This window comes from Temnothorax curvispinosus, unplaced genomic scaffold (genome assembly GCF_003070985.1).
Source record: "Temnothorax curvispinosus isolate PA1 unplaced genomic scaffold, ASM307098v1 QBEX01008716.1, whole genome shotgun sequence".
NCBI lineage: Eukaryota > Metazoa > Arthropoda > Insecta > Hymenoptera > Formicidae > Temnothorax > Temnothorax curvispinosus.
The window spans coordinates 30032-48610 of record NW_020218496.1 but is presented as its reverse complement, the minus strand read 5'-3'; the positions used below and the strand labels follow the sequence as shown (position 1 = coordinate 48610).

Below are 18579 nucleotides of genomic sequence, written 5' to 3'. Positions count from 1 at the left end.
ATGATTGACGACAATTTGCGAAAAAGTTTGTCTAGAATCAAGAGATTACTTAAAAATGGTTTACCTTAAAAGCATCTGCATAGATGTGATAAACAAATGCATAGGTGTATATATGTTATTGTACAAATTTACAATGCGGGACGCCCAGATAAATTCAGGAAAAGGAGAAGAGAGAGGCTGTTGCGCTTATTACTACCGTGGATACGCAGTGATATAAATTAACTTTACAGCGGCTATGTGATGTTTGCAATCATAATTCTGAAATTTTCAATTTCAGACATTCTCGTAAATTTCCTTCCAGCGAGAGAAAGAAAACGGAGGATTGTTTGTGGAAGTATGGTTTCGCAATGTTCAGTAAGTAAAGTATCTCGTAATATAAATTTGTTCGTAATTCCTATCGGTTTCTTGTATCTGTTAGCTGTCAACGATTTCAACCGTTCTCGTTCGAGCTGCAACATACCTAAAAAGTTAAAGCGAAAAGCAACAGTTTATTTTTTCCCGATTTTCATCTCTCGGAGCGCTCAGTCTTTTTTCAATAATTTTTCCAACGTGTTTGATAACTTTGCCGCTAGTCCAAAACGTACAAAGTACAAAGTTGTCAATTGCATCATATTATGGAACAAATTGCGAACTCGTGACGTTTCTAAAAAGTGTATTAATAATTAATCCACTGTGCTATTGTGGAAGAGGCCGAATTAAAAATAAGCCGACTACTTAATTGACTTGACCTTGTTTACTGCTGAATTGCTTTATTTGTTGGAGCGTGACGAAACTCTTGTCTCGGTTTTTGGCAATTAGAGTGGCGCCGCATGTCTATCATAATCCAACCGTTTCTACGAACATGTGTTTTCCCGCTCCGAGAAACTTAATAAAAGCGCGTGTACATCATAAAAAAAGCACGATTTTTCATTGTTCATAATATCGCTTTATTTTTCGACAAATATTTATTTTATTTCATGCCAACGAATTAGAGAAACATACCGTTTTTTACTTATTTATATTTAATTTTTATTTTTTATTACAAAAAGAAAATTAAATTATTCTATATAGTTTTTATCGCCAACATTACGAGTTTTTTTTAATTACTTAGATTTTTTAAATATACTCGTATAAAATTATTTATTTTCGTAAATCTCTTTCCACTTTAATTTAAAGATTAATCCCAGAATATTCTACAAATTTAATTATTAAAACCAATGCATACCACTTTAAAAAGATTTTTGATCGATTTTACCGCAGCCATATATATTTTATCATCGAAAGCGTCGCATAGACGTCCAATGTAAAATCAATCGCGATTTCGAAACACCTCGAAGTCGTCGACTGTCTCACATGAACCAATGTTAACGCTCGGTCATCTCGCTCTGTCCAACCAACAAGACTACGAAATTAAAACTCTCCTCCGAAGTCATCCCTCTCGAAAGTTTCACAGATCCATTTGCAAATCCAACTGTCACCGATCGCGCCACATTACCGTGAAAAGGAGCCGGGATAATGCTGAGCGAAGCGGTCGCGATAAATCCTTCAGGTTGTTTCGCGTTATACATAAAACTCTTGATATAAAAACACGAAACTGCGATCTTTGCATTTCTGTCATTGCACATTCCGAAGCTGTGATGTGAAATAGAAAAAAAATGTAATATTTAACGTCGACAGCGATACTGCCGCGAATTCGTACGCTTTTCTCGTTCGTGCATCAGCATGCTCTTTGTAACTATATATGACAGAAAGAATTTTAGAGAAATCCTGAATAATCAACGCTATATTATTGTTATTTTACTTTTATTTCCGATAAAAAAATAATCTTACTAAAATAATCATGACTGAGTAATCTACTGGAAAAGATCTACTTTAAACTAAATATCATAGTCCTAATTGAAAATAATTTTATTCTAAAATAATTATATTAAAATATTATACGAAGGTTATGTCAAATATTAATGCTGACTGTCAAAGTTTAATACGGGGGTACTCTCTCTCTGCATTTATACATATATTCTCTTTATGCGCATCTTTTTACACTTTTCGTATTTAAAAGGAAAGAAATATATCTTCGCGATATGTTGAAGAAAGCGAGAAAATAAAAGACATTTAGAAAATTGTAGAATATAACTAAAAAAAAACAAATTGTACAACATATTTGCTGTAGTATTACGTAAAATTCGTAATCGTTTTAGCAAAAAGCATATTTATTTATATTCTCATATCTTTATAGAAAAAGCGGAAGATCGTCCATCGTCAAATACTTCAAAGAAATCTACGTTGAGTACTGGAAATAAAATTAAGAGTAGAATTCCAACAACTCACTTCGGACGAAATGGCATGCAAGTACGTTAATTATTTGGCGCAATGCATCGCTAAATAGCTTTGTGTATAATAAAAGAAGATTTAATGCCCTCATCTCATCAAATCAAATGCGACGACGATCGTCAATATTCACAATAATAAATCTTAATTTAAAACAATTATTTATTGTAATTTACGAGACATGTCTTCGATACTTGATCACTGCCTGTCAAACGTGATTACAGGGCGACTCGATGAGTCATCCAACGTACGAGGAGACTTCCAGCGGGATTAGCTCCAACAACTCCGCTCGTCGACCAAGCACGAAGACCCTGAGTATGTTGCCGTCTAGAAAGCCGACGAACGCGGTCCCCGCGGAGAAGCGTCAGCTGGAAATACAATACAGTTCAAAAAGAATGCGATACACGAATCTGAAAAAGACGCTCGTCGATAAGCAAGTAACTATCGATCGACATTGATTCTCCCTAAAAACGAGTTCTCATAGATAATTGTAATTATGCGATTGTAGTTGAAGAATTTTTGGTAATTTTTTTTGAATGTATCAAATTAGAAACTTGAACAGTATTCAAAATAAAAGTAGGATGAAGTATAAAGAGGTAAACATTCTTGTAACATTCTCCTTCGTTGCGTGTCTGCAGAAAATCGCGCAAGATCTGTATGACGAGATGTCGAATCTGCGGGAGAAGATAATCGCGGCCGGCGGCAAGGATCCGGGCAAGATCGAGGAGCTAAGATCGCCTCAAGTGGAGTGCCCCAAGCAAAGCTCGCCGACGCCGATCGAGACAAGCTCGCGACACGACTGCGCCGAGCAGCGAGAGCCAATCTGCATGGACGAGTCGGTGATAATCGGTGTGTCGCTGTTGCAAGATCAGCTGCAGAATCTCTGCGACCGCTCCCAAGAGATCTGCCAACGCGCTCTGGACAAGAGCTCGTCGTTCGCGTCCCTCGTCAAGTCCTGGCTGACAGAATCGAGTCGACAGGACGAGGTGGGCAACGTGCTGGTGGATTATTCAGAGGTGGACGCGCAGCGGGCGAACTTCACGCGAGACAACGAGGAGATGAGAACGCAGCTGGACGATCTGAGGACGGTCCAGAAGGACTTCCTCGCCGAATTCGCGATGAGATCCTCGAGTCTGCGTAGCGAATACGACAATTATCGCGGGCGTGTGAAGGAGGATAGGCCGAATGTCGATCGCGGGGACCTGCTGCAGGAGCAGTTGAGCGTCGCGCTGGAGGAGCTCAAGGCGGAGCGTGACAAGGCGAATCAAGGGAAGGACAGGACGAGAACGATGGAGCTGCAGATGCAAAAGGCGCGGGCGAAGATTCGCGAGCTGGAGGGGCACGTGGCTAACGAGGAGGTAAAATCGCAACAGCTGCAGAAGTCACTGGAGGCTCAGTTGAAGCAAAAGGACCAGGCAATGGAGCTGAGAATGAAGGATATCCACAAGGCGATGAAGAGCAGCGAGGGCCTCATGGCGAAGATGGAGAAGCAGCGCGACAGCTTCGAGTCACGGTTGTCCTTTTTAATTCCGTCCGAATTCTCGGCCCCTTTTAATCTCGACCTTTAAGAAGTATAAAAGCCTAGTGTTAATTTTAAGTGATGGATAAATAAGGAAAGCTTTTTTTTTAAATAAAATTAAATTTCTATTAAAAAGCTTTGAAAAATTACTTATTATCTTTAGCTAGATAATAAGGTTGAATAAAGGTAAGATTGATCTCTTTTATTCTGTATTTTCTTAAAGTTGCCTTCCTTAGGATGCTGGAGCTCAAAGAAAAGATGGTTCGCAAGGAAACGGAAGCAAATGCTACTATTAAAGAGTTATCGGTAAAATTTGAAACGAACGAACGAAATTTGAACGCAGAGTTGGTAGAAGAGAGAGAAAAAAGGTGAGTTATAGGTTCGCCGCCTTTAAGAATTTCTATTAGTTTTGTCTTTCAACGTTATCTTTGAAGAAAAATAATTGTATAATTATTATTATTCTAATATATTTCATGTATATGGATAATAAAAATTAGATAAATTCGGGAAATTCGCGAGAAGTTTTTCTAAAAAAATTTTACTATAATTAATTCTAACATTACATTTATTGTAGACAAGAAGCCGAAAATGCTCTAATTGAAATGGAAGAACGTTGTAAACATCTTGAAGAGAAGAGCCAGCTGCTCTGCGATCTCGCGAGTGAGAAGAGCAATAATATTGCTGTCACAGGTAGGTAAGCTTAGCAATTTCAAAGTATCGAGAAAATTTCTCGTTTACATTTTGAACGAAATATTGACACAATTATAATATTTTCTGGTCAAAGCTTCAGATAATAATCACACGGAGAACGAGGTTTGCTTGTATAACGATCTCATGGCGGCCCGAGCCGAGCTAGAAAGACAGAGGGAAAAGATCGAGCAACTCGAGAGGGAGAAGCAAGAAATTGTCGCTGTGATGCATCAGGCGGCCGTTAGTTTGCATTACTTTCGGAATCTCTGCTTGTATAAGAACTAAGAACCGTTCGATTCGCTTTCCCACGCTCGTTAGACCGTGATTTTCGTCTCCGATAGGTCGTTTACAAAATTAATTTCAATTAATCGTCCTTTTCATTCGCCCACAGAGCCATGATAACGAAGACGAGACGAAGGATAGGCTGGCTGCCGAACTCGTAGCCAAGACTAATGATCTTCAGAACCTGATGCTGGAGCACGCTCGGGTTCAGAAGATTGTTAGATTCGAGTAAGTTTCAATATCATGTTAGATTTGGTATATCAAATATTTGAATACCATTTAAAATATCTCTGAACATACAACGGAAAATAAATATTTCCATTTAAAATACAGTCAAACATGGTTTCTAAAAATATATTTATAATTAAAATGATTCTTTCTGTTCTACGTTATGTATTAGCATAGAAGCTAGATCGTTATTTCCTTACATTACAACGATCTTTCACATTCCTGGATAAAAAAAATATGTTTAATTCAGTTTTGATTTTTGCTTTTGAAGAATTGGTTAGTTTCGAATTCAGACTCTCAATTTCTACTACGTAGGCAAGAGAGAAATGAGGTGCTGGAGAACGACTTAGCCGAGATTCAGCATCGCCTTCAGGCGAGATTGAAAGAAAATGGCAAAGCCCAGGGACTTGACACGATGGAGCTTCAGCAGCAGATTAGCGACTTGCGGAACAGCTTGGCCGAGGCTATTCAGCAGAACCAAGAGCTAGAGACCACCCTGACGCAGAAGCAACTAGAATTGGAGCAGCGCGATCGAGTGATGCGCGAACAAAGCAAATTCCTCAAAGTCCGGGACGAGCTGTTAAGCCTTCTTAAAGGGAAGCAGGCAAACGCGGCAAATCCTAACGAAAACTACGAAGATATCGATGAAGTAATGTTCGACGTTCCCTATATAGCCTTCTTTCTAATCTTCTCATATAATAAGTTCAATCCTTTTAATCCATTCTTAATCCAAATTATGGGAACTGAAATAATAATATATCTCAAATCTTTCGGTTTGATGAATAATTTTCGTTATGTAGGTCATATTTCTCGGGATTTGATTACGATTTAATTCTATTGTATTCTAATAGTTTTTTAAATTTTCATATATTCAGATCAACAAGCAGATTGCGGCAAAGACGGAGGCAATCCAGGAATTGTACATCACGCTAGAGGGCAAGCAGATGCAAGTGATGCGACTGGAAAAGCTGGTGAAGCTGCTGGAGGATCAGCAGGATCGCGCACAGGCACAACGCACGCGACTCGAGCATCGCATTGCGCAACTGGAAGTGAGCTTGCGGGAGAAAAGTAAAAACGATAGCAACCGGTATGTCATGAGGAAGTATTTGCGTAAACCTCGATCGAGCATCGTCAACGATAGATTGTCGCGCGCTTTTTCTTGCGAGTCGAACCGAGCGTTACTAGAAACGCCGTATCAATACTTTTCGCGTCACGTCCCACCCACGAAGAGTTCGGATCCTCCGCCGAGAAAATTTCATCTTAACGACTGGTACCGTATTTCGTCCGATAAGGAAAAGGCTTTCATTTGCGAGCAATGCCGGCGGGAAGTTAATGAGAAATTCAGGGATGACGTAATCCATCACGTTGGAAATCGTCGCATTCGGGGATCTCTTTACGGTTGGTTGATGGATTCCACGGCTTTAGAAGCCCTCGGCGAGCCAAGGAGTCGCTTAAACAAATTTCACGGCGAGCTCAGCTCTGAGGAAGACGCGAATTGTTTCTACGGGATCGTTAATCCTATTGTGGTTCATGATAAAGCGAGGGATTGTAACAGGGAATCACGTCGTTATCGCGAACAACATTATTGTCGATATCGCGGTCGTCTGCCGAGGCGGTCTTTTCATGACGTCTCTCTTCGATGTAATCCGATTATTCGCGCGACGTAATACCATTATTTCTCATACAGTTCATGCATTACAATGAGGCTTATTGCATCTATGTTATAATTAATCATTTCATCCTGTTGTGTCGGTTTGAATAGAAAACTTCTTGAGAGATCATACCTGAGAAATGATATCATTTTAAAGTTTTATGCTTGATACGTAACGGTATGTTTCATGGAATTTGTTTAAAAATTTCATGATCATTTTTGCATTGACAATTAATTTTTTATTCACTAATTCAATAAGCTATGATAACATTGGTACTCGCAAGTAATATTTTTAGTAAATTAATCGTTGTTATTACAGATATAAATAAGTGGACGCTATTAACACGCATTCGAGACAGACCATTCTTATGCGGATTTTTACTCGCATATTTTCTTTCATTGTAATATTATTTTAAAAGTTTTTTTTAAGTTCTCTCTTGTCTCAAATGTATTAATTATGTGGCCTGTTTTGGTAGGCTAGGTACTCCCTGCTTCATTGTATCGGTATTGATGTAACTCGACGACAAAGTTTCTTACAGAGTGCCTAGCCTCGCAAACAGATTGGATTACAATTAACATTTCTGATAATTTATCCTTTTATGTTTTAGGAGTAGAGCCTTCGGTATCCTGTAAGAAACTCTGTAATCGTCGGCACAGCCTATAAAGTATCAACCTGCGACTATATTGGATTTAACAAGAAATTATTTACATGTGCATGTCAGATATCTATAATTCGCGTGTGTATACATACCTAAAATAAGTCTAAAATTTTACGTGATATACATATCACATATTTTGAGACAAATAACGTGTTTATACGAGCGCGTTTTTGTAGACCCCGTTTATTTTGTACAATATTTATTCTATTGAATAAAAATATATAACATAAAAAATATATTAATTTATTTATTCCTTTATTCGCTATCGTTATCGCTGCTACCTGAATAAGCACCTAATAACGAGAGACCATTGCCGACATTATCTGACTTAGTGTCTATATTTACTGTATTCGATGTACTCGTCGAAGTGTTAGGTGTTTGGTCTAACTGTAAAACTGTTTTCTTGTCGGGAGAAATAGCATTTTCGATCATGGAGGTTTTATTTTGTGACGACCTTGCGTTTATCTTTATACCAATATTACCTTTCTTGACCAAAGCGGACGAATTCTTTTTATTAGATAATAATCCCGTATTTTCCGACCATAATGATGCTTTGGCAAGTTTTAAAGAATGTCCAGAATTTTCCTGCAAGTAAGCAATAATTATCATTAGTTTTCATGTTTTTGATTAAATTTTTCCTGCAACAAACAATAAGTAAAATTCATTAAATGCAAGATTAAGACCTTACTGTTTCTTTGTCGTTTGCTTCATCTGTTTTAAGTATTTTTGTAGGAGGTTGAACTTTTTCTTCTTCTTCTTCCAGGTCCTCAACTTCTTCTTCCACAACAGTCCCGGTTAATTGTCTCTTGCCAAATACAGATTTAATATACCGTTCATCCAATTCTTCTTGTTCCTTTTCTGTCCTCTGTTTAGCAGCTGCGGTGTCGTATTGTTCCAACATTTGATCATAATCTATGGTCTGCTGCCTTCGATTTAAATCCTTCAACTCCTCCAAAGATTCCAACAACTCCAGCTCTTGCTTCGATTGGAGCGTTCTCTTTTCCAGGAGTTTCATCGGATTGGTGGCCTCTTCCTCTTTCTCCTCGTCCTCCTCCCTTTGCGCCTGTTCCTCAGCTAGTTTCAACGCCATAAAATTTCTCGTGGCGCCTGCCTCTATCTCGTAATCCGTATTCTTCGGATCGGTCTTGAAAGATATCTCTTGCAGGCAGCGGGTGCACTTAATGTAGAACCTGTAAATGCGTATCCCCAGATAATCGTCGCCCTCGACGTCCTCCTTACGCGCATTAAATTTCTTGCCCTTGTAGATATATTCACCGCATGTCTTGCAACGCATGTTGAACGGTGCCATCAGTCGCACGGTGTACTGGCGATTTCTCGCCAGTTTCATGCGCGGGATCTTCGACGGATCGAAATCCGGTGGATAGTATTTCTGGAATACGAGGAGATAAGAGATGAAGGTTATTAAAGAGTGGATAAATGTGGATAAATGCAATTGCGAAAAGCAATTTCTCGTCTCGTACTTACGTTCAAAACTTTGCGCTCCGACATCTTGCGGCTCTAGTCCTCTAGGTGCGCGATTAGGCTTTGAAATTTATATCTTTCAAATAATTTGTGGACAGCAAAGCCGCAGCTCTTTAAGGTTAGGTCGAAAGATACAAACGCAAACGGAGTACGGAGTGACGTAGTTCGGTTCGGCTGCGTAGTGCGTGAACGTTTGCCAACCGTGCGCGTCAGCCAATCATGGTGTCGTGCCGCGATATCGATTCATCTCGATTTGCGATTCTCGAATAATAAGTCGCCGAATGAACAAATATTCAATTTCTAGCAACGTAGGTAGATTAACTTTATAGCGAATTCGGGCGCTTGCACTGGTGCACACTGAGTGCGCACTAAAGGCTTTGTTTATAATCTATTTTTATATTTCAAGTCGCTTAAATACACATTTAAAAACTTGTTAGTCAATAAAACAATCTGTAATATCTAGCTATATGGATGCTGTACAAATCATTTTATAGACTAAGAAGTATTTAAAATGACCTGTAAATATAACAATTGATTAAGAACAAGCCTTAGTACGCACTCAGTGTGCACTAGTGCAAGCGCCCGAATTCGCTATTAATCTCGGTTTAACTTACTTTTTATTTTTTCTTAGTTCTGAAAAAATGAAAAGTAGAACAAGATAAAAAATAAGTTAAATCGTAACGTACATTGGTAGAAATAAACATAAAAATTTATTATAAACTAAAGCATAGAAGACTGTGAAACGGTCCGGGGTGGTTTCCGTCCATGAGCGCCACTATATGCGCACGTGCGCACATGTGCATATAGAGGCGCTCATGGACGGTCACCACGGGGTGACCGTTTAAACGGATGAGAGCGGGCATGACCACTCTCATCCTTCTCTCTGGACGGGACGCACGCTCCCTTCGCCGCTTCAACACGTGGAAGCAAGGAAATAAACTCTCTTACAAGTAAGTATAGATATACTTGGCAGTATAATTTTAATAAATATATGATATTATAATATAGCATTTTGACATATATGCTAACAAAGCACAAAGATTTATTACATTATTACATTTTATTATACTAATATTACTTTAAATAGTCGGAGAGCTGACGACACTTTTGGCCGTTATTTTGTAAAATACGATTTTCCGTTTTAACCTGCGTGGACGACTCTCCTTCGATAATCCAAAACCTGGCTGGCCGTACCTGGGGGGGTTTAAAAGAATTAAAAGTAGGCAGGTGAGAAAAAAAAAACGGATTTTTAAGTAATAGTATATAAGTCTTAATTTTTATCGGATATTGATAATTGATCACTCAGGAACATGCAAATAAATTGCCAGTTCGATTGCTCGGGGGAATTAGTCGCCAGGTTTAATTATAAATAATTAAAAATAATTATTTTCAAGTCATACTATAAAAGCTGGGTTTTTTTTACTAACAAGTATAGTGCTAACACATACCACCCAAAAAAAGCCAAATGAAAATTTTGGTGGCAACATCTCTAAAAAAATTATTGAAAATGCACAAAGCCGCCGGAGGGCTCTGACGATGGCCGCAACGCAACGCAACGCAACGCTGCGTCAGCAAAGCCATTTTTTTTATTTTCACACACTACGCCGCGCGCCGGCTTTGTGCATTTTCAATAATTTTTTTAGAGATGATGCCACCAAAATTTTAATTTGGCTTTTTTTTGGTGGCATGTGTTAGCACTACACTTGTTACTAAAAAAAACCCAGCTTTTATAGTATGACTTGAAAATAATTATTTTTAATTATTTATGATTAAGCCTGGCGACTAATTCCCCCGAGCAATCAAGCTGGCAATTTATTTGCATGTTCATGAGTGACTAATTATCAATATCCGATTAAAATTGAGACTTATACTATGACTGGGAGATCTGTTTTTTTTCTCACCTGCGTACTTTTATCCCCCCCCCCCCCAGGAACGGCCAGCCAGGTGTTCGGATTATCGAAGGAGAGTCGTCCACGCTAGTTAAAACGGAAAATCGTATTTTAGAAAATTACTTGGCCAAAAGTGTCCGTCAGCTCTTAGACTATTATAATTATATTTTCCATCTTTTTTAAGAGAAAGAATATGACATCCAATTATCATTCCTCACATTGCGAGAATGATGTCAAATATCCTTATACTGACAGAGTAGCGGTAGAAGAGGATTATGTTGATTTCATCTATCAATTTGTGAAGGATAGCAATATATCCACAAAGGACTGTAAGAATACTGCTAGCATAAGTAATATTCGTAATAATATAATTGGAACACCTAGCAATTTTCCAAGCCATGAAGATTTTCTTTTGGTATGTGTATTTTCTGTTCTGTAGAAAGTATATAATCGCAAAATCTAATTTATGCTACAACATTTGGTAATATTCAGTACTTTTTTTACTCTTTAATACAGAAGAAGTATGATGTTGATATTTCAATATCTCCATGGCAGAAACAAGTGCCATATAATTTTGTACCAGAGTTTAAAAGAGATTATTATTTTCATCATATTGGTAAGTGACATTTGAATTGAAAAATAAGATATTGTTAAGGAAAATGTTTGTGTTCAGAAAAGATTGTAATTTTTATTTTGAAGATCTCGAGTTTCATGAAGCTGTATATCCAATCAGAATCTCTATATATGAAGTATATAATTTTGGAAACGTAACTGAAGTTTGGGCTCAAGATTCTGAAGATGAGGGTCGGTGGATTTTATTATGGGATGGACCGCCTCAATTCTACGAATTTTGTCAACCAATTTCTTTTAAACCTAGACGTTCGGAATCACGGATATTTTCTCCAGCTTTACGGTCTTGTAACTTTAAAACCAAAATGCTCAGACTACAGTTTATATCCAACTCATGCACACAGCTAGATGCTGTGATGCTGATCGGTACAACAAAATTGATTTTTCCTAAAAATCCTGAAGATAAGAGTATAACTAATCTCTTACACCGCATTCGGGCACAACGACATTCTTGTTCAGAGAGATTTTGTCCTTTTCGTTATTCTGAAGAATTCTCAGGAATTGAAGAAGAACCATTTTCTATGTACCAATACCTTTGGGGTTCCTGTAAATTGTTTGACCGTTATAATACAACACGTGATTATGAAAATGCACACTTGGATATACTTGATCTTCAAAAGGAATTTTTTAAATATTGCGTTATTTATAAAAGGTATTATAATTGTCGACATTAAGTAATTTTATATTATTTTCTTAACACTGCGCGGACACTGTGGGACTTTTAAGGCACAGTTGATTTTTCATTTATGATTCCCACGGGAATAGCTTCAGCGCTTACGTTGGCTCTCCTCCACAAAAAAACTTGGTTATAGTGGGCATGTAACTGCCAAGCGAACTGTTCGACAGTTCGTTGCGCGATACCGAGCAATCGAAGTGTAGTGTGTGCCTTCAAAGACCCAGGGTGTCCACCTCGGATGTTAAACGGCAGACGGAACAGCGCATGTTACGCTCGGCGTGTCGGCTACACGGATGGAGGAGCTTGCTCCGTGCCTTAATAGGGCCTAAGCAGAATGGCTGTCTTGGCAGTGTTTTATATATGCCTTAAGGTCATTAAGACAGCCATTCTGCTTTAGGCCCTTCGAGTCCTTCTAATAAGAGTCGCGACACGTACGTAGCAGCAACTTTTGATTGGTTCGCATTTTCGGCAAAAGTACGTGAAACAGAAAGAGAAAGAGATATAAGAGAGAGATGTCGCGACTCTTATTAAAGGGACTCTACTATGCCTTAGGGATCCTTTAATGAAGGATCCCTTCTGTGCCTTGCAAAGCCATGCCCTTTATATGCTGTAGCATGCTATTTCGCGTGCCGTCTAGCATCACTGGCTCTATCTCGTTAATTTTGTCCACGGAAAAGTAATTTTGCATTTTACGTGTTTTTTTTTTCAATATTGATCCTATACTTATAAATAATAAATAAGAAGTAACCTTAAAAAAAAATAGCATTGCTTTTGTCTTTGAATCTCATTTTTCCTGTATACCGAAATTAAATACCAATTTTTAAGTCCTTTAATAATTCAACTTCTTTTAGGTTCTCTTCGTGTATTTTTCTTTCAAGTACCATTGTTGAACTATAAAACCCTTGAATAATTTTTTTTAGTCACACATTCAAAAAATATGCTATTATTTATCAAAATTCGCATTTTACAGTAAAAAGAAATTGCAATAATTCCGGCCTCTGTAGAAATCACTTTTTGAAATTTTAAAAATGACACAATGAATTTTTATAGATTTTTTGTTACATAGAAACGCTTTTAAAAACACGTTGTCAGCGTAGTGTTAATAATAAAAATAAATTTGTGTTCCAATGTTATTTGCAGCGACATAGCAACGAATTTTCACAAGAGCAAGCTCGCGCACAAACAAGTATTTCGGAAGGAAGATGTGCCATCTTCTAAGCAGGGATATGTGAATCACCCTTTATTAAGAAATCATTGGAATTATGTGAAATTTATAGAAGATATCAAACTCTCTTCGGGAGAATCCAAGGAGCAACGTGACAGTTTTTCTACGCTTTCTGTAAAATATTCGAAGTTCATTTTTCGTAATAGTTTATTATAATATAATCTCATGTATTAAAATTTTATATTTTGTTTTTGCAGGATGAAATAATACTAATGATATTAAAATACTTGGATATAAGGTCGTTTTGCCGTATGAGCAAAGTAAATAAACGCCTCAATAATTTAACACAGGATTCTTTTTTCTTCAAATGTTTGAACTTACGAAATTTAAAAAAAGTATACTATAAGGATTCATTCTTTTGTTATAATAAAATTCTGTTTTATTTTGCATCCAAATGTAAATATTTACAACAGTTGGATTTTACAGAAAGCTGCATTTCTGTTCCAAATTTCGTAAACTTTCTTCAAAGTTGCAGCGATTGTTTAACGCACTTACGATTAAGTAGCTGCAGATTTGTTGACGAATTATCTCTATTAAACATTTTAGAGATATGCAAAAAATCGAAAAATTTTCTCTTTAAATGTTTGAACTTACGAAATTTAAAAAAAGAATACTCTAAGGATTCATCCTTCTGTTATGATAAAATTCTGTTTTATTTTGCATCCAAATGTAAATATTTACAACAGTTGGATCTTACAAGAAGCTGCATTTCTGCTACGGATTTCGTAAACTTTCTTCAAAGTTGCGGCGATTGTTTAACGCACTTACGATTAAAAGACTGCGAATTTGTTGACGAATTATGTCTATTAAAAATTTTAGAAATATGCAAAAATTTGAAAGGTAATAAATATGATTGTTAAGATTACAGATAAACTGTATATGACTAATATATGTACATTTTTTTTTTTAGTATTGGATCTCAGTTATTGTGTTATTCTGGAGGGAATGGACCAAGAAGTTTCGAGTGTCGAAAATTTAGAATTTCTAGAGAAATTAGACCTTGAAGGCTCCCTTATAACAACTGAATCTCTTTGCAAAATACTGCAAAAAACTCGCCGGATGCGTAACTTAAATGTGCACATGCCTGGCTTTATTGATGACGTCGGATTACTAGATTTAGACGCAATTACAATACAGTTAAAAAATTCGTGTCCAGACTTGGAAATAATAAATTTATCGGGTTGCAGTATTATTACATCGCGAGGTATTCATGCCCTCGCTGAATGCAAGAATTTACGAAAACTGACAATGATGGACAAGTACGTGTGTGCTACATTTTCTTTTAAAACACATATTATTCTTTATCAAAATGTGTATTTACATTTCTTGCAAACATCATGAAACTGTTATGTTGTTTTTCTTATTGCGATTGAAAAACCGCATAATAATATGACTTTTGTTACAGGAATGACATGCACCCCGAAGATCTCTCCACAATCGATAAGCATAGTTTGCGTAGATTGTTTTTCTCCTGTCAATGCTTAGAAGAAGTCAATTTGGGAAATTCCGATATGATTTTCAATTACGATGTCTATGAAGAACTGACAATGTGTAAAAACTTAAGACAAATATACTTGGGTTATACGTCTAATTTCGCAATTCTCGAACAGTTTCCTAAACTGCAAACAATCTATGTTATGCGCGCCGGGAACGCGTTCGACGACACACGTGATAGTCAGACATCATTCGTTGCTCAGGCGAAGGAAAAATATCCACACGTGTCTGTCCTTGAATATCAAAAGGGAATCAAATAGGATGATGAGGAATATGAAGGTTGATGAATGTGAAGGAAAGTGGCTTCCTTACCGATTTGTCTGAAATTTAACAATATATGTATTTCGGCGTGTTGAATTCGAATGTAAAAGCTAAAATCGTTGCTCTCAAGTAGAGCAAAAGTTATAAAGTACTAAAAGTGACAATTTTCGGGTTAAGAAATGTTATATCGATAAGGTGCATACATGAGCATCAGAGAAAGCGTACGCATTGATGTAAAAGTGCGCAAAATTTGAAATAAATACGAGTTTTGAAATAATTCTTGTATATCTACATATAGTTTAAAAAATTTAGAAGTAGGCGGAAAAGGGCCTCTCTTCCCTCTACACTTCCATACCCCCAAAATATCTATCCAAATCCAAACCTATTTCTAACAAACTGAAATTAATTTTAAATTGAATTGGCAAATTCTTTAAAATTTTATTTCTGCGTTTTAATTAACACCTTATTCGTTTAGAGACTTTTGGCTTAAATCATTGAAAACATCCCGATTGACTTTCCGACTTTATACAAATTTGAACCCATTCGTTTTTCGTCACTTGAATATTTTTATACGAGTTTTGAAGCTCTTCACAGGATAGGTATTATACTAAATTCTTTTTAAAATTATTTTAAATCTTTTGTCTTGTGAGTCATTCGTAACTGTGATATGTATCACTAGTTTGGAATTTTTATAATTCTTTACATACAAAACGCAATTCTTTTTCTTGCTTGTGAAAAGCTCTTTCCGATTGAGCTAATTTTTAAGTTTGTAAATATTTCGCAAATGGATACTTTATAGCGACAGAATTTCTTTTTGTACGTGTTTAATTTCATCTACTACTGAGCAGCATTTGTGAGAATAAGCATCTATTCTTTGTAAAACTGAACTGTTTGTGGTGCACGCTTGTTCTTTGTATTTTGCGGATTGGAAGTATATAATCACTATATAAGATTTATTCTATATTAGTAGCTGGTCAGTGTTGTGGATGTAGTACGGTACATTCTTCATTGACATAAATACACACAACTGCGACATGTTTGCACTCTTGTTTAAATAGATCAGCCTTATAAGCGCAATAACATTGGATGGCTCTGCAACGATGGTATGACATTAAAGATAATCGATGACTTAAAGGCGTTATTCAATTTAATGGGGGAGGTGATGGAATATTTTGGAAGCTGTAGATCACTTGAGGATAACGTACTTGTATCTTACTACCATTATTATGAGATTATTATTGAGCAGTATCGTGCCATTAGAGCTAGCGGACGCTGTTATACCGAATTCTTTGAAAGAATCAATAACAAATGCTATAATGGACGCACTAATATGTCTATTGTACTAAGCACTGCATTCTATGTTTTTAGAATATGCTCGTGTAAGTAATACAATTCTTATTTTCCTATGTCCACTCATTAATACCGATTATCACCGTTAATACAATCATTTTCATTTTTGTGTAAAAGTAATTTTTTTGTTTGTTCTTGAACCTATTTGTTTTACCATGATTTAGAAATAATAGTAAGTTAAAAGAAAAGTATTTTATAAAAATTGATTCTTGTAAAAATCATTTTCCGAAAATATATAATTATTTAAGCAAATACCTAATTAAATAATGAATTTAATGCGCATGAGAATTATGTTTTAAGATATTAGATTTTTTGAACATTGTTTTAATATAAATTGTATATTTGTTTGTTACAGAATCAACGTAGCTACGTGGCAGATATAATTCCGCTGTTGCGCGTCAGGGTCGGTGAGTGATAAATTTTTATATCTATTGCATACATTTTTTAGCAAATTACATAATTACAATCAAATTATATAAATTTCTTTATAATTATAAAATAAATTTGCTTGTTTTTAGTACTTTGGGATGTATGTATATTATAATATAATATAGGTCTGATATAAGGTACTGGTATTTTTATTCAGACTAACAATAAGTAGTAAAATAAGCAATAAACGTAATCACAACTCTCTCGCGAGCATGTCAGATGTCGAATGTCAGATTGAGCTTCGTGCATGCAGCGGCGCTGCTACAGTGCTACGTCGACGGGCTGTCCCGTCTCGTGGCGTCTTCTAACGGAAAAAATGTCAGCTAGAAAAATTTTTCCATTTTTTAATTGTAAAATTTGGCAATTATGTATTTTGAGATGGAATATCTCAGCATAGAAGACTATGGAGCAAAAGTAAAAACGAATTTGTTATATAATATGAAACCAATAAATCGATTAAAGTCACTCAGAAACGCATTGTTTCAGCCATTATAGCTGAACGATAAATCTTGCCTGCGATATATCAACTATAATTGGGCGCTAAGTATAGCGCCTGTACCTTGCGTCGCGCGTACAGTTGGCATGAGAGAAACACTACCGTATTTCTTGATTAATATTAAATCTAATCATACTATAGTAATTAATATAATTATATAGGTTTAATAATTTATTCCGCGGACGCAACGCGGGCGTTTGACCGAACAACGGAAGAAACGGCCTCCATCGCATGAAAGCGTCTGCGGTACGTTTCGCGGAACGGGATTCAATTCGGCGCCGTATACGTGGATCTCTACGGGCGAGGGTTATTCAGTGAGGTGCGAAGTCGCTCAAATAGATCGACTCGGGTCGCTTGATCGCGTTCAGAACCGAGCTTTGTGCCTCGGCAAGGCATTGTGCCCGGAAACGTCGCAACCAGCCTTCGCGGAATTAGAAGAATACGCTCGCACGAACGCTCGTCTCTTCATACGTCTCGAACGCGTTCTTCTAGAATTTGCGTGCGAATTAACTCGATCTTCTGATTATATCTAGAAGCGGCTCCTGAGATGTGCTATCATTTAATCGCGCATTTTTCTTTGATGATTTTGGCGTCTGATAGATTTCCAAATTCTTGAAAGGAGAAATGTAGCTAAATTTCACGACATTCGTCTCGCTAAAGAGAGGATCTATATTTTGTGTACTTGCAAATGTTATCTGAACAAGTGACTTTTGCACTTATGTCCTTCGGATTAAAAAGTTCCGCTAAACATTAAGAGTTGAATTGAACGAGAAATTTAAAGAGAATTAGCGATTGAAGCTCGCTCGACTTTAATGCAGCGTGTAAGATTGAGAAAATCTAATAACATTCTTGGAAAAATCAAACATATATTTTTAAATATATTTGATTTTCCCTTAAAAATATTCCATAAACACCGGACTTTTTTGTTCACAAGCTCCACCCATTCTTGTCTTTTCGTGCATTCGCTTTCCCATTTTCCAGATTCGTTCCTCCTCTCCTTCCAATGCGATTTCACGGCGATAAATCTAACAATACGCTTAAAAGCACACCACTTAAAAGCACTCGTAATCCATGGCCGGCAAGCGCGAACAGTATATTCCTCATCCGGTCGAACCTACCGCGTCGGGGATTCTTGGTCATTGGATATCCTCCGGTTATCCCTTCGGGGTCTCACGGACGGTGGTGGATCGCACCCCCGAAAACGCAGCCCGCCGAACCTGCGTCGAACAGAACAGTATGGGTGCGCAAAGAGGATCGAGAGGGAGAGAGAGATCGACGCGGAGAAAGAAGTAGGAAAGAGGGAACGCAGGG

At 37.0% G+C, this 18579-nt stretch overlaps 5 protein-coding genes across 5 annotated transcripts; 4 read left to right on the top strand and 1 right to left on the bottom strand.

Annotated features, from left to right (window-relative positions):
- Positions 1–45: 45 nt before the first annotated feature.
- On the top strand, positions 46–6810 carry LOC112458135 (golgin IMH1-like). Its single transcript, XM_025021581.1, has 10 exons — positions 46–354; positions 2216–2328; positions 2532–2744; positions 2946–3820; positions 4063–4194; positions 4401–4516; positions 4611–4756; positions 4908–5026; positions 5342–5675; positions 5902–6810. Exons 1-10 carry the CDS (start codon positions 348–350, stop codon positions 6691–6693), a joined length of 2847 nt encoding a protein of 948 aa, XP_024877349.1. The 5' UTR covers positions 46–347; the 3' UTR covers positions 6694–6810.
- Positions 6811–7252: 442 nt separating this feature from the next.
- LOC112458136 (coiled-coil domain-containing protein 94) lies at positions 7253–9014 on the bottom strand. The gene is made up of 3 exons (XM_025021582.1): positions 8822–9014; positions 8025–8726; positions 7253–7921 (listed from the first exon to the last, which is right to left on the bottom strand). Exons 1-3 carry the CDS (start codon positions 8843–8845, stop codon positions 7592–7594), a joined length of 1056 nt encoding a protein of 351 aa, XP_024877350.1. The 5' UTR covers positions 8846–9014; the 3' UTR covers positions 7253–7591.
- A 657-nt stretch (positions 9015–9671) lies between these two features.
- On the top strand, positions 9672–11331 carry LOC112458123. Its single transcript, XM_025021565.1, has 3 exons — positions 9672–9768; positions 10892–11122; positions 11224–11331. Exons 2-3 carry the CDS (start codon positions 10901–10903, stop codon positions 11329–11331), a joined length of 330 nt encoding a protein of 109 aa, XP_024877333.1. The 5' UTR covers positions 9672–9768; positions 10892–10900.
- A 175-nt stretch (positions 11332–11506) lies between these two features.
- On the top strand, positions 11507–14484 carry LOC112458137. Its single transcript, XM_025021583.1, has 5 exons — positions 11507–11989; positions 13154–13352; positions 13436–14078; positions 14149–14301; positions 14426–14484. The coding sequence occupies exons 1-5, from the start codon at positions 11643–11645 to the stop codon at positions 14482–14484; spliced, it is 1401 nt and encodes a 466-aa protein (XP_024877351.1). The 5' UTR covers positions 11507–11642.
- Positions 14430–15195, top strand: LOC112458139. The gene is made up of 2 exons (XM_025021585.1): positions 14430–14497; positions 14644–15195. Exons 1-2 carry the CDS (start codon positions 14487–14489, stop codon positions 14990–14992), a joined length of 360 nt encoding a protein of 119 aa, XP_024877353.1. The 5' UTR covers positions 14430–14486; the 3' UTR covers positions 14993–15195.
- Positions 15196–18579: the final 3384 nt, after the last annotated feature.